This window comes from Limulus polyphemus, unplaced genomic scaffold (genome assembly GCF_000517525.1).
Source record: "Limulus polyphemus unplaced genomic scaffold, Limulus_polyphemus-2.1.2 Scaffold1781, whole genome shotgun sequence".
In the NCBI taxonomy this organism is placed as follows: domain Eukaryota; kingdom Metazoa; phylum Arthropoda; class Merostomata; order Xiphosura; family Limulidae; genus Limulus; species Limulus polyphemus.
In genome coordinates this window covers 176,541-190,007 of record NW_013667391.1, presented here as the reverse complement: position 1 = coordinate 190,007, position 13,467 = coordinate 176,541, and the positions used below count along the sequence as shown (strand labels likewise).

At 33.8% G+C, this 13,467-nt stretch overlaps 1 protein-coding gene across 2 annotated transcripts in view; it reads right to left on the bottom strand.

Annotated features, from left to right (window-relative positions):
* Positions 1-3,152: 3,152 nt before the first annotated feature.
* The window catches only part of LOC111087137 (glutamate receptor-like), a 60,017-nt gene continuing 49,702 nt past the window's right edge, over positions 3,153-13,467 (bottom strand). For both annotated transcript variants that reach the window (XM_022392724.1, XM_022392725.1), the window contains 5 exons: positions 11,532-11,651; positions 6,963-7,176; positions 4,988-5,205; positions 4,419-4,684; positions 3,153-3,633 (listed from right to left, as the gene is read on the bottom strand). In XM_022392724.1, the coding sequence (XP_022248432.1) occupies positions 3,408-3,633; positions 4,419-4,684; positions 4,988-5,205; positions 6,963-7,176; positions 11,532-11,651 (1,044 nt within the window). In that variant the 3' untranslated portion in view covers positions 3,153-3,407. The remainder of the gene's footprint in view (positions 3,634-4,418; positions 4,685-4,987; positions 5,206-6,962; positions 7,177-11,531; positions 11,652-13,467) is intronic.

The following is a 13,467-nucleotide window of genomic DNA, read 5'->3' as shown; positions in this document are numbered from 1 at the left end:
AGCTTTTAAAATAAAACCATAGGCAGCAAAATATTTCAAAAAAATATGTATCATAATGAACAAAATACTAATAACAGGTAGAAATAGCAATAATAGTGATAGTAGATCTACTTAGAGATAAACATTAAGTGTTGGAATTTGATCTAAAACAAAAACAAAAATGTATTTTTTTTTTCAAGTTAAGAGCTAACGCTAGTTATGGAATTTCAAACTACGCTCAAAAGTGGATCCAGTAATTTATTCGGGGGTTGGGGGGCAGCTGGTAAGAGCACCAACAATGATTGAAGAGATCACTGAAGACTGGAGGAGAAGTTGCGAAACGCAGCCAGAGGTGTTCTCCTCGTTAAATTGTCAGTATGGGGGTACTCTTCGGGAAATTTTTTAAAATAAGACCTTTTGAGGTGTATTCTCAAGCAAAATTTCAAAAGTATTGTCTGCATTAAAACTAGACTCCTTGTGGAAAAAAAAATCATTACCAGTTGATGTTTATCCGTGAAGAAACGATATGGGGGTATTCTCAGGTGAAACTGATTTCTGGATGAGTAATGGGTAGAACTACTTTTGCCAGTATTAGCACCACAACAGTTTTCTTATGTAGTTGGGGAGTAGACATATGACTTAGACCTAGTATCATTCCTTGCCAAATTTCACAACTTCGTAACTGTTGTACGGCTGCAGCATTTGTGACTGTTGAACTTCAGAAAAATGGTGTATTTGATGTTATTGATTATATGTTATATATTATATATTATATGTTATTATATGAGCATTAATACTCGTGCTTATTAAAGTGATGAGTATTTAAACTATGTTATCAAACTCAAGCAGCAATAACAGTGGCATAAACTAGTGCTTTAAATTTTTTGTTAATAAGAAACTCGAAGAGCAGCATCTGGGACTATCAGAGAAGGTCAGTAAAATGTGATTGTGATATGTTTGTGTAAGTGTATGTGTGTGTGTATATATATATCATTTTTTTGAAATTAGTTTTTATTGTTAACAAGAACTTGAGAAATTCGGTGAAATTGTCTTTGTGAGATATATTATTTTTACGATAAAGGCTGAATTATTGTTAACAGAGAACTTCAGCAACATCTTTAACTATTAAATATTCTTGAAGTTAGGTGTCTGTGACACGACTGAAGCTTTTAGATCTGCAAGTTCTATTTTAAAGGTTAGTGTATGGTAATAAGTTAAAAACGAAAACGTTTTTCCACATTGGAAAAAATTAAAAAAATATATATCGTGTATTTCTCAAAATAACAGTTGCTGAGCATGTTAGTAAGACACAGCTTTTACTCATCTTAGAATGAAACTGATTCGTTATGTGTATATGTGTGTGTTAGCATCTATCACCCAGAGCTAGCTGGCTAGATTACATTAAATTTTGGTATGGGAACTGGAAACTGTCTGATGGGGTACTTGAGCCAAAAATGGGATATAAAATGACAATGAAATAGAGTACATTTCCATTTTTATAGACTTTCTTTTTCTTTTAATTTAAAGATAAAAGTACTTTATCAATTAAATAAGTCAATTATTACCTTCCACAAAGCAGGGTATGCAATCATCATTTAATGAGGTCATTGGGGATTTAATAACAAAGAAGAAAGGGAATCATTATTTAACATCGTCTTTGATCCAATTTTGCTTTCTTAATGGGTACCTTCAACTAGTGTACATAAAAGAACTAAGTTCTAGCTTGTGGGGAGGCAATTGCTGTCTGATCTGCGTTGTCTATTCTGACAATGTAAGTGTTAATAGTTTCGTTTTGGGTTTACTTCCTTTAAAAATTAAATCATTGCCACGGTTTTTTGTATACTTTCATTTGTCGCCTTGCTTCTTCTCGTCATCGATGCCATCAGCCTTGCTCTTCTCTCTGCCACGAGCCTTCCGGACATTTCTCCTTCATCTCATGACGTAAAAATTTCCTTAAAACAATACCCATTTGTTCTCTCTAATTAAATTTTAAATCGATTATAATTCTAACCAATAAATTACCACGAGCGGGGCGAAGGGGTATGCTAACATCCCTGGACACACCAGTTTGGGAAAGTTTATTTCCTTTAAAAACTAAATCCCTGCCACGGTTTTTTGCTTTTGTTTATTTTGAGTTTACTTACCGATTATAAGTATAAGTGTATTTGAGAATGATCGTACCAGTGATCGAAACGTCGTACCTGTTTTAAAATATTATTCCTTTCTGTAAAAGCTGTAACATGTAATGAAATAATGTAAGAAATAATTTCAGCTTCTACGTACTTACTGAACTGAGGTTACTGTGCATGTAAAGGTACTTATTCATAATACAAGATTCTTGGTTATAACTATGTATGGCCACATTCCTAGTTTCCAAGAGACAATCTTTTCTAGTTATAGTCCATTTTACAAGTATTTTAAATTGTTGTAAAACAACGCCTGTTGTTAGTGTATTATGGAAAAACGTTCTAAAACGGAATATTTTATGACTTTAATAATAATTAGGAATACGCAGGCTTCTTACCCATGTTTTCAGTTTTTCTTTTTCCCTTTATAACTCTTAAAGATGATCCTCATTAGTTGAAGAGTCAAAAATTCCATAAGTAATCATTGTCTTTACCAGAAGGTAAAATTATCATCATTTGTTTATAGTACTTGGAAATCTGTTATTATTTTGTTGGAAATGTGTTATTTTTTAAGTTTATTTTTCCATTGACAATTGATTTGCTGTTTACTCTTAATGAAGAGTCAGCTTAATAGAATTGTTTCAAGATTGCTTGGATCTGTTGAAAATATTTTAAGGAAGCTATTAATTAGCTAATTACCTAGTTTGAAGACTTCTCACAGCTTATTCTTCTATTATAAACGACTCCGTGGTGGTGTTGAATGCCGCACTATCTCTAATAAAGCTTTTGTTTAGAGGTTAAGGATTGAAAACTTTAAATGTTAACATTGCCTAATGTAAGAGATTGAGCTGAAGTGCAACACACAATAATCATTATGTAGAAAAAGAGGAGTATTTAAAATTATAAAAGTAGACTAGTAGTATATATATACTTAATTTTCTGCAGAAAGTTGGATTGAATAACTCATTCAACAAAAGAAGCTTGATATCTTTATTTATGATTAATACATTGCTATCTCACAATTTTAGTGTATACGTGACTGTGTATTTTTGCATTACGTGTCCAGGAAATTGACATAGCTTTGTTCTTACCTTTCAGTTACATTATACTTACATTAACACATTTTTAAAGTAAGAACTAAAGTTACATTTATTTAACTATAGACAGTAGAACGAAGTTGTAAGTTAGTAAAATGTACACAGAGATAAAATTGTAAATTTTTTAGTTAAAATCGGTGCTACTAATTATTTAAAACTTAATTATATTTGTGTGTTATCTGTATAATTAACATGGAAAGAAAGGTTATGTTGGCTGAGACGACGGTTTTCTATACCGAACTAACACAAATTCAACTACGAGAGTTCCAAAACTCAGAAAGAGACTGGCAGATATTATGCTAAATGGTAGTATTGCTTCCTTCATGTTTACTGGCTCACTCTTCTGCTGTTGCACTTTGATTGGTTGACCTTGTGGGATCAATTCTGACCAGAGTCTAGCTGTAACTCCCGCCTCCTTCATCAGCTGTAAACTGTATGAGGAAGTAGCAGTTAGGTTAGATAGGAATAATAAATACAATTTAGAGTATATCAGCACTTTATTCTACGTAATTTTACTTTAGCATGAGTATTTATTACAAACAAAAGGGTAATGCCTTAGCAATACAAGACAAAAAACGTTTTGCCCTTTCCAGACGATGAAGGTCTTTTTTTTGTTTATTTTCTTTCCCTTAAACTGATTTTTTTTCAGATTAACCTAACGAACGTAACTTTTGACACACATTCACAACACCAGAATATAAATAATAAATAAATCTTGTTACAATAAAATATTGGAGTGAGTGTGTTTTTCTTATAGCAAGCCACATCAGGCTATCTACTGTGTCCACGGAGGGGAATCGAAACCTTGAGTTGAGCGTTGTAAATCCTTAGACTAACCACTGTCCCACCGGAGCTCATATTGGAGTAAAGTGTTATGTATATCAATTCTCGCTGTAGAGGCATTTATTATGCATTTAATTAAATGCGCTAAATTACATGATCTTAAATGCTAATACTTCGTCAAAAATGGATAGCCTTAAATTATCTTAAATTTGAATTTTTGACTTACTGTACCCTATTTCGCGACTCACAGATCAGTCAGACAGGGCAATAGCAGAACCTTGTATTACTGAGTTTTAGAGGACACAGAGCAACCAACTAAAGGTTATGCTGCACTGTAGTATAATACTTTATATATCTAATCGTTACTTATAATATATTAACAAAATAACATGTTAATCTGGTTATTTTCCCGATAAAAAAATTCGTCATCTACCATCGAACAATTTCTTTTCTAAAAGGTGAATTCTTGGGCATGACGAAGTGGCCATCCTCTCTGACCATAGGTCCAATCACAGTGATGGTTCTGAAGGCGGGGTCTTTATTTACTTTATGTATTCCGGTATAAGTGGATGAAAAGTAGACGTGCTTTTCTTTGGAATTGAGAACTACGTTGAGCCCTTCATTAAATGATGAGACAAATCTAACTTTTCCATCTTTTTCTCTCTTCCGAAGTTTAACAGCTGTGGTCAGATTGCCTTCCTTGAGAAGAGAATAAAGAAAGAAAAAAACGGTTTAACTGATGTACTAGCTCCATTATGAACGAAAAGTCTTAAGAATTACATTGAGCGCTGGTTTCTGTAACCGTTGGTGATAAACGACAAACAATAGTATTATTTCCGTTTAAAACTTTGATATATCTCCGATTAAAAACATACAATAAACATAATTACCAAGACAATTTTAAGATTTATTCTCTACAATATGTAGGCTAAATTAAAGGAAAGACCACATAAATATTCAATCTAGCTTTTTTTGAAATCTAAAACAAATTTTATAACGTACCCACATTGTTTTGTGCATGAAACCATATTTAACTAGTGTCATCGTATAATCATTATTGTCCAAAAGTTCTTCGAATGTCTCGAAGGGTTGGTGATACGACGTCACAGCCTTCAGAGACGTAGACTTGGTGGAAAAACTGAGGAACATGATTAAACTGAATACCCATATCCACCAGAGGGCGATTCTGTTGCCGAATCGAATAGGTTTACTCTCATTACCTTAAGAAATATATATAAATAAATATAGATATAACATTTCTATTAATATATATATATATATATATACACTTGTATATATATTAAATGTAATGTGAATACACCAAAATGATATATCAGGCAATTGGATTTTTGTTACATATCAGTATTTTGGTTTCCTCTTGTTATTGGCTGATAATACCGATTGGGGTACCGTGAACATGTAAAACAACTTAAAAAAATATTATTTTATGCCTATATTTTCTGTAAAAAATGTAATTATTATAAAGAATCTGCAAATAAACCATTCAGAGATCAACTGTAGCTATTTTAAATAAAATGTGAACATTACTTTTATAATATTTTGAGATTTATCCAAAATTATGTATAAATTTTTTGAAAAATTACAGCAGATTACTCCTACAATTATGGTGGGGATCCGTATGAGCCCTATCAGCTATATAAACACATTTTTAAAATAATTATTTGTTCTATTACTTTGTTGGTTACATGGTCCCTAGTATTACACGAGTCTTGCACACACAGAATTAAACAAAATAACATTGCATTAATCCAAAACAATTACTACTGCATAGATACCCCTATGTATTTTGTATAGAAAACGAGTAATTTATCCAATTTTAGTGGTCAATTCTCTAAAACACGTTGTTGTAACAGTCAAAAAAAGATAAAACTACTCAACATGATGCGATATATGTACCTCTACAGAACTATTTCATTGATTAGTCTCGTTAATAGAATTCTCTTAAAGATAATAACGAACAGTAGGTCATTAAAAACAAAAGAAATATCGCCAGAAAAAGAATGATTTTACAGTTGAAAGACAATTTTTCATAACTAGGAATGTGATTCAAAGTGCAAAAAAATTCAACCAGCCATTATGTACGTGCTTCATCAACTATGTGAATAATTTCAATTTTATGAAATAATTCAACACACGAAATATTGCAGTTAATGGGTTTCTCAACTCATTCAATCAAGTTCATTCGCAATCTTTTAGAGGTCAAGGAGCAATGGTCAGATTATAACATGACGGTTGTGGAATAGTTTATGATCTTGTAGAGTGTCAGACAATGATCTGGATGTTATTTAATTTGTAGAATTTATAAGGTGGACAGCTTACAACTGAAGCGCTAAAAGGCAAATTGAAATGGATTAAGATCACTTGACTTAAGCTGAAAATCTTGAAATATGCAGATGGTACCACCTCCTTAAAAAAAAAGTATAAAGGCCACTGACTGGATATTGAAGCTACCTCAAATACAGTTAACAGCAAGTATATCTATGGTGAAACAATACATTCTGATATTTATAAGCAAAACGTAGGAAATATATATCTAACGAGTTATATTATACTCATAAACAGATTTATCTTTAGTTTTACTCAAAGTGAATAGCTTGCTCAGGTCGGAAGTTAATGTTGCTTATTAATTGTTAACTCAAATAATGAAATATTTAAAAAATGTACACCATGCTGTGGTGTCAGGATTGCTTTTTGATATGATAAAAAAACAAGGTCTGGTAAGATTCGAACTTGTGATTTGAGAACAAATCTGCGCTGCTTTAAACAAATAAGCTATAGAAGGTTTATTATTAGATTTGGATAAAATATTTCAAAAGAAACAAAATCACAGATTCGGTTCTCGCTTATACAAAATTTTCAATTATTTAGAACATTGTAATTTTTAAATACAAAGTTGGTTTGTCAAACTTGTCACTTTTAAACATTTTTAAAAGAAAAAAGTATTATTTGGACTTACCTTGTAATAACAAATATCCATAACAATCAAAAACAGAGTATTTTAGGTTCTGAAAGAAGGATCTTAACTCCTTGTTTTTTACAGCCAGTAGAAATTCAGAGGGAGCCTTAGACGTCAGCGTTAAAACAACAGCCATTAGTGTTGTGGTAACAGTCATCACGAAAAACACATTACTTTCAAAAGGTAAAGCCAGATTGAATTTATTACCAGAATTCTTCGCAGTGAAAGAGAAAAAGAGTAAAAATGGTAAACAAATAGTGTATATCTATATTAATTAACACACCAAATCAAACAAATGATAGAATTCTCTATAACAAGTTCAGAAAACATCTGTTTATATGGCGGAGCTCTCGAAATTTATGTTAAGTGTTAGAACTGATATACAATTATAATAGCAGTATTGATTTATAAGTAATATTAACATATTACGAAAATGAGACATTATTGACAAATGGTACTTCTTAAAATTAATTATATACATTTTGATGATATTAACTACTCATGCTTAATATTTTATGTTTCACATCTCTGTTTTACCCAATGGTTGAACTTAAATTAGTTGTATACGATTTGATTATATTTATTACACGTGCTTAATATCTAAGTATTTCACGTTAATGAGTGGATGTGTCTCCTTCCTCCATCGTTCCTCAACAAAACTCGAACCATAAGATAAGATGGTGAACATTCTACGTTCATCTGGAATTTATTTTCGAAATTTTTCGCAAATGGTACGTGCGTGTGTACAGGTTTTAACGATAGAGAACTGGTTATGGTATGTAACTAACTTGCTAGTGTTCTACTTACAGGTTTTAACGATAAAGAACTGGTTATGGTATGTAACTGGTATCGTTAAAACCTGTAAGTAGAACACTAGCGAGAACTGGTTATGGTATGTAACTAACTTGCTAGTGTTCTACTTACAGTTTTTAACGATATAGAACTGGTTATGGTAGGTAACTAATTTGATAGTGTCTTACACACAGGTTTTAACGATAGAAAACTGGTTATGGTAGGTAACTAACTTGCTAGTGTTCTAGTTACTAATTGTCGTAGATCATTTTCCTTTTGTACCATTTAAATATTTTTCACAGAAAAGGTTACTGTAAAGCTGCATTGTTTATTACATTGTGTAGTTTCTCTATCGACATCAGCTGTATAGCGGTTTTTAATGATACCTGAAGGATGTTTTCACTATTTTTACTTATGGAATGACTAGTAAGGTGTGTAGTGCAAGCACGCTGGGAGAGATTGTGCTGTTATATTTTCTATACATTGTTGTTATACTCTTTCAGTCTTATTCAGAATGTCCTCAGATTTTGGTCAGATCTATTTCTAACACCGAAAGCCCTCTCCATTTTAAAAACAGTACTGTCAATTACTCTGCTCTCTATTTTACACTGTGTTTGGTCTCTTTCTTCAAACTTAGTGGTACTTTTCTGCCTCTCCTCCTGTTATTTATGGGTGTCATTCTTTCCCTAAATTAGCTCGTTGCACCTGAGAATACGTGAAACAATCATCACGATAAAAACGTTTCGTTGCAAACGTACAGCAGAAGTATACATACTGCTAGAGCTCTGCTCAACGAGAAATTGACTGTCAACATCAATATGTGAATTAGTTACATGACATTATTTTACTGTCAAGCTCTTAATGTGGGAGGCAGTAAACAATATCTTGAAGTCAGTTCTTTGTTTTTGAAATCTCAATACTGATGAGCAACATCATATTTTATATGTATATATATATATATACATGTATGTACAGAAAACAAATATTTCAGCTTAGTGACAGCATTCCAAAGCGAAAACGATGATGGGGCGATGAAGTAAATATATTCTGTCTTTAGACCCCGAAACTGTTACTAACGCGTTTGAGAAAACAGTCTATAAAACGTCGAAAAGTATGATTGGGAAAGTGTGCGTTTGTGTATTTGTTTTAGCGCAAAGCCACACTGAGCTATCTGCTGTGTCTACCAAGAGTATCGAACCCCGGATATTTTGCGTTTTAACTCCGTAAACTTACCACTGACCCACCGGGAAACAACTAAGAAACTGTAGAGGTGTTTATGTATTACAATATTTATAAGTAAAATTGTAAAAAATGTTACACTTCAAAGAATCACAACATTTTCATTTGGTAGATAGAAACACCTTGACGACTGCTCTGATCAAAGAAAACAGCACAGCAAAATTATCCCTATATCATGCCCTACACAGCCACGTACTGTACCACGATAGTCGTATTTTCTGCCGTTGAGTCAGAGATCGCGTGTATTAATAGTTGCATGATATTATTTGTAAGTGGAACATACCATGTCATTTATTCGACGAAACTGTTTTCCTACTTCACCCATTAAATGTACAAAAAAATAAAATAAACTAATAAAATAAAACAGTATACACTTTTGAACCAGAAGCCTCCTGTTTCCCGATATATTCCATTACTGATTTTATGAGGTTTGTTTTTTAGAATTTTCGCGTAATGCATAATGCACAGCTATGCAAAGGACTATCTATGCAGAGCTGTCCCTAATTTTGAACTGGTAAGACTAGGTGGAAAGCAGCTATTCAACAGCTCCTACCGCCTACTCTCGGGCTACTCTTCTAACAAATAGTGTGCTTGTGCCATCACTCTTATTCTGCACCTTCGGCCTCAAAATGTGAGGTGAGGTTATACGGTAACGGGACGCGAGCCTTGAACCCTCCGGTTCACAGTTCGAGTACTCAAACTACAAGGCCGCGCCCGATTCATTTCATGGAGAAGATAGTCTTCGTTTGAAAACTAATTTTCAACTTCTAAGGCAACCTGTGTTTCTACAATAATTTAACTTTTTTTTTCTTTCAAATAGAGATTTCGTAGACTTTAACATTTTATACGTGGGTCAAAAATTTGGCTGCTATAGAAATGCATAGTTTAGTACAGAAAATAATCTAAATAACGATACTCAAGTTAAAATATGAACTTAGTATACACCAACGTATCTAAATTGCTCTGTCTACACAGTACTTTTAAAGTGCACATTAAGTATTTCTTGAACTCTCATCGTTGATTGTTACTATAAAAACAAAAGTGTGTTACCAGAAATTACTCATTTGCACTACTAGCCTTAATGAAGCCGCAAGGGCGAACTATTGGCTGAAATAAAAGTTTTGATTGTTATCTGGAGAGTAAAGTTGTTGTTTTTCTCTAATTTTATTACCAAAAATTACTCAACCTGCTTTGCATAACAAACAATGACATCTCTCTCCCGGGAATGTGTGGTTCAGTGGCCTCGATTACTAGTTGTGGGTAAAAAATCCCAAAATTACTGTTAACATCTTTTATTTATGTAGGGATGACACAGAAAAAAAAATGGCAGCCAGTACATAGCCTGTGAGAACGGCTTGACCATTCATACACAAGACTACTCGTAAAGTTCGGTCAACCTTTGTCCGTAGCGACAAAACGGAGGTTGAAATTCGCCCATTTGTTCTTCTTATGTATTCTGATTCTTTTTCTTCTCCTCATACTGTAACTTAAAAACGAAGCAAGCTCTTCAGCTAAATCACACACAAATATACAGTGCTAATCTCAGGCACGATGAGTTGATCATAGTTTGAGATGCAGTGACGTAGCTAGTTGATTGTTCAGCTTAGGTTGTAGGTTACGAATTTGGAGTGCTTCCTTTTTTCTTAGCGTCCACGAGGAAGCACTTCTAATTCGTAACCTAAAACCTAAGATGAACAATGAACTAGCTACGTCTCCAACCCTCCCTTCATTGTGAAAGCACAATATAGGGATGGTCGTGGAGTGAAGGGTGTATTTATACAGAATATAATATTAGCATCTCTTTCTTGTTTCTGTTCTTTTTGCACCAGTCATCCCTACATCTAATTAAACATATTTTTTTTTATTTCTTGTATTTTACTGGTCTGTCTGAGGAGAAACAATTATTTTACCACCCTAGTGTCCAAGACTTATGGGGTAGCAGTACAACTAGAAAAAATTCGTTACTGTTATCTTTATTAATTGACCTTACATTTCAATATTATAGTAAGTCTAAATGAAATAAACTCTATTTCAACTCAAGAAACTTGTCAGTCTTACGCGGCAAACTGAAATAGTGTGTATAGCATGAACAAACTGAATAAGAACAATTATTTAGAGTTTACTTGTTGCGAACATTATCCTTTACAATTTAAGTAATCCATTTGTGTTCATAACAGACTATTCTTTGTTCTCACTTTTATACAGTACCCGTTTTTACAGTACACATCACTATTAGATTGTGCAAACTGTGTAAACTGTTTATTATATCTACATCGTGCATGATTTCTGTGTTCACCGTGCAGTCCTGTGAGATCTATGAGATCTATTTATTCATTGTCCTTGTTTTTTAAATTTACTTTTCGTATGTCTGTTTACACTATATTTTTCTCTTAAGTCTAAATCGTGCACGTCTGTCTGTGTTCACTACACATATCGTTAATTCTATGATGTGCACAAGTTGTTTTTCTTTATATGTGTTTCTGTGTTTCCTAGACCTGAATTAAGAGTCTAGTCCAGACATGTTCATAAACTTTTTACCTGTTTGTTAGGAGTTTCTATCATAGCTCCATGACCGTCTTTTGCAATGGGTATGGTGTAATCGACGTAGAAGGTCCTATCATAAGACATATGGATGGAAGATATTGCCAAGTCTATTTCCTGTGGTTAGAAAACGAAATCGAAAGCTTCTTTCAAACCTTAGACCTAAAAACACTTGAAATGTTTAACTCTAAAATACAGTCACTTTATAAGAACAATTTCCGTATACAAATTCATTGCGAATTACAAAGTATTCTACAGTGTAATTTAACCATGGTTACACTTATGACTGGATGTTGGAAGGACATGACATAGCTCTTTTTTGAAGAAGGGTGTTTATATAGTCATGCTGTTAAACATGTATAGCCAAGGGGCATAACATTTTGAAGAACACAGCTTCCATGTTCTCCATGGAAAAGGAAAACCTCGCACATCAGAGCATTTAGGGCAGTAACAGACTCCCCAACTGCACCCAAGCCAAAGCATTGAATGCTGTCGGCACCTAAGTAAGAAGCTGTGGTTACGTAAAAGAACCATACGGTCAAAAGAGCCATTGTGATGAAGTTGGGAATCTCTTGGTAGCGTTTAAGCTATTAAACTTTCACAAGCGAAAAGCTCGAAAACTTTCAGCCACAAATCAAAATCAGCGGCTATTTTCATTAGAAAGATAACTGAAGAAACTAAGATAACAGCAATCCAATTTAACAATGTACCTATCAAGTCACTGTTGTTGTTCCGACAGACTTTTATGCCTTTGTTCAGGTTAAGCATGATCTTGGAATCTGACGTACAATGGAAATGATATGTAATCTAAGCATAACCTCGCCGCCCGTCCTGGAAGCTTGTTACAATAGGCAACTATTAGGTCGTCAAGAAATTAACGCCGCGTCTTGGAACAATTTCATTAACCAACCCCCATAAAACGTACATCACGTATAATAGTTAAATGAACTGCCTAACTGTCACGTTAGTGTAGCCTATACAATGTGTAAAGTTTAGTATCCTCTAATCCCTTATAGTGATGGCACACGACGAGACACACATTCGGCATGTTATGCTGTTTGAATACAAGAAGGGAAACAACGCCTTTGTAGCCACAAAGAATTTAAAAGATGTTTTGAATGTTCGTAATTGTCAACGATGGTTCAGCAAATTTCGTTCAGATGACTTTAGCCTTAAAAACTGTGATGATCGACATGTTGGAATTTATATTGATGCCCTGAAGACGCTTGTTGAGTCTAATCCAAGGCAACACATTCGTGAAATGGCCCTGAAATTGCATGTCTCTCATGAAACAATACGTAAACATCTAAGTAATATGAGAAAACTCAATAAAAAAGGTGTTTGGGTGCCTCACGAACTCTCCGATGATCATCGTTTCCAACGTGTGAACGTTGCTTCATCTCTTCTGGCGTGTGATGCGCGTGAACCATTTTTGGACAGAATTGTCACCGATGATAAAAAATGGATTCTCTATGCGAATATTAAACGCCAAAAACAATGGCTCAGTCCTAGACAAAAAAAAAAAACTCTTTCGACCCCAAAGCCTGGACTCCATCCGCAGAAAGTGAAGCTTTGCATTTGGTGGGATATCAAAGGAGTAACTCATTTCGAACTCCTCAATACACAGCGAATTGTCAATGCAGAGATCTATAGTCAGCAACTGGAATGTTTAAATCAAGCCCTTTATTAGAAACGCCCTTCACTCGTCAATCGGAAAGGTGTTCTTCTTCTCCACGACAATGCACGTCCACATGTGGCACGTTTGACGCAATACAAGATTATGGAGTTTGGTTAGGAAGTTCTCCCCCATCCACCATGTTATCCAGATATGGCACCATCAGATTACCATCTTTTTCGCTGAAACACCATCTTAATGGGAAAACGTATGCAAATGTGGAAGGTGTTAAAGAGGACATACAACATGTTTTTGCTT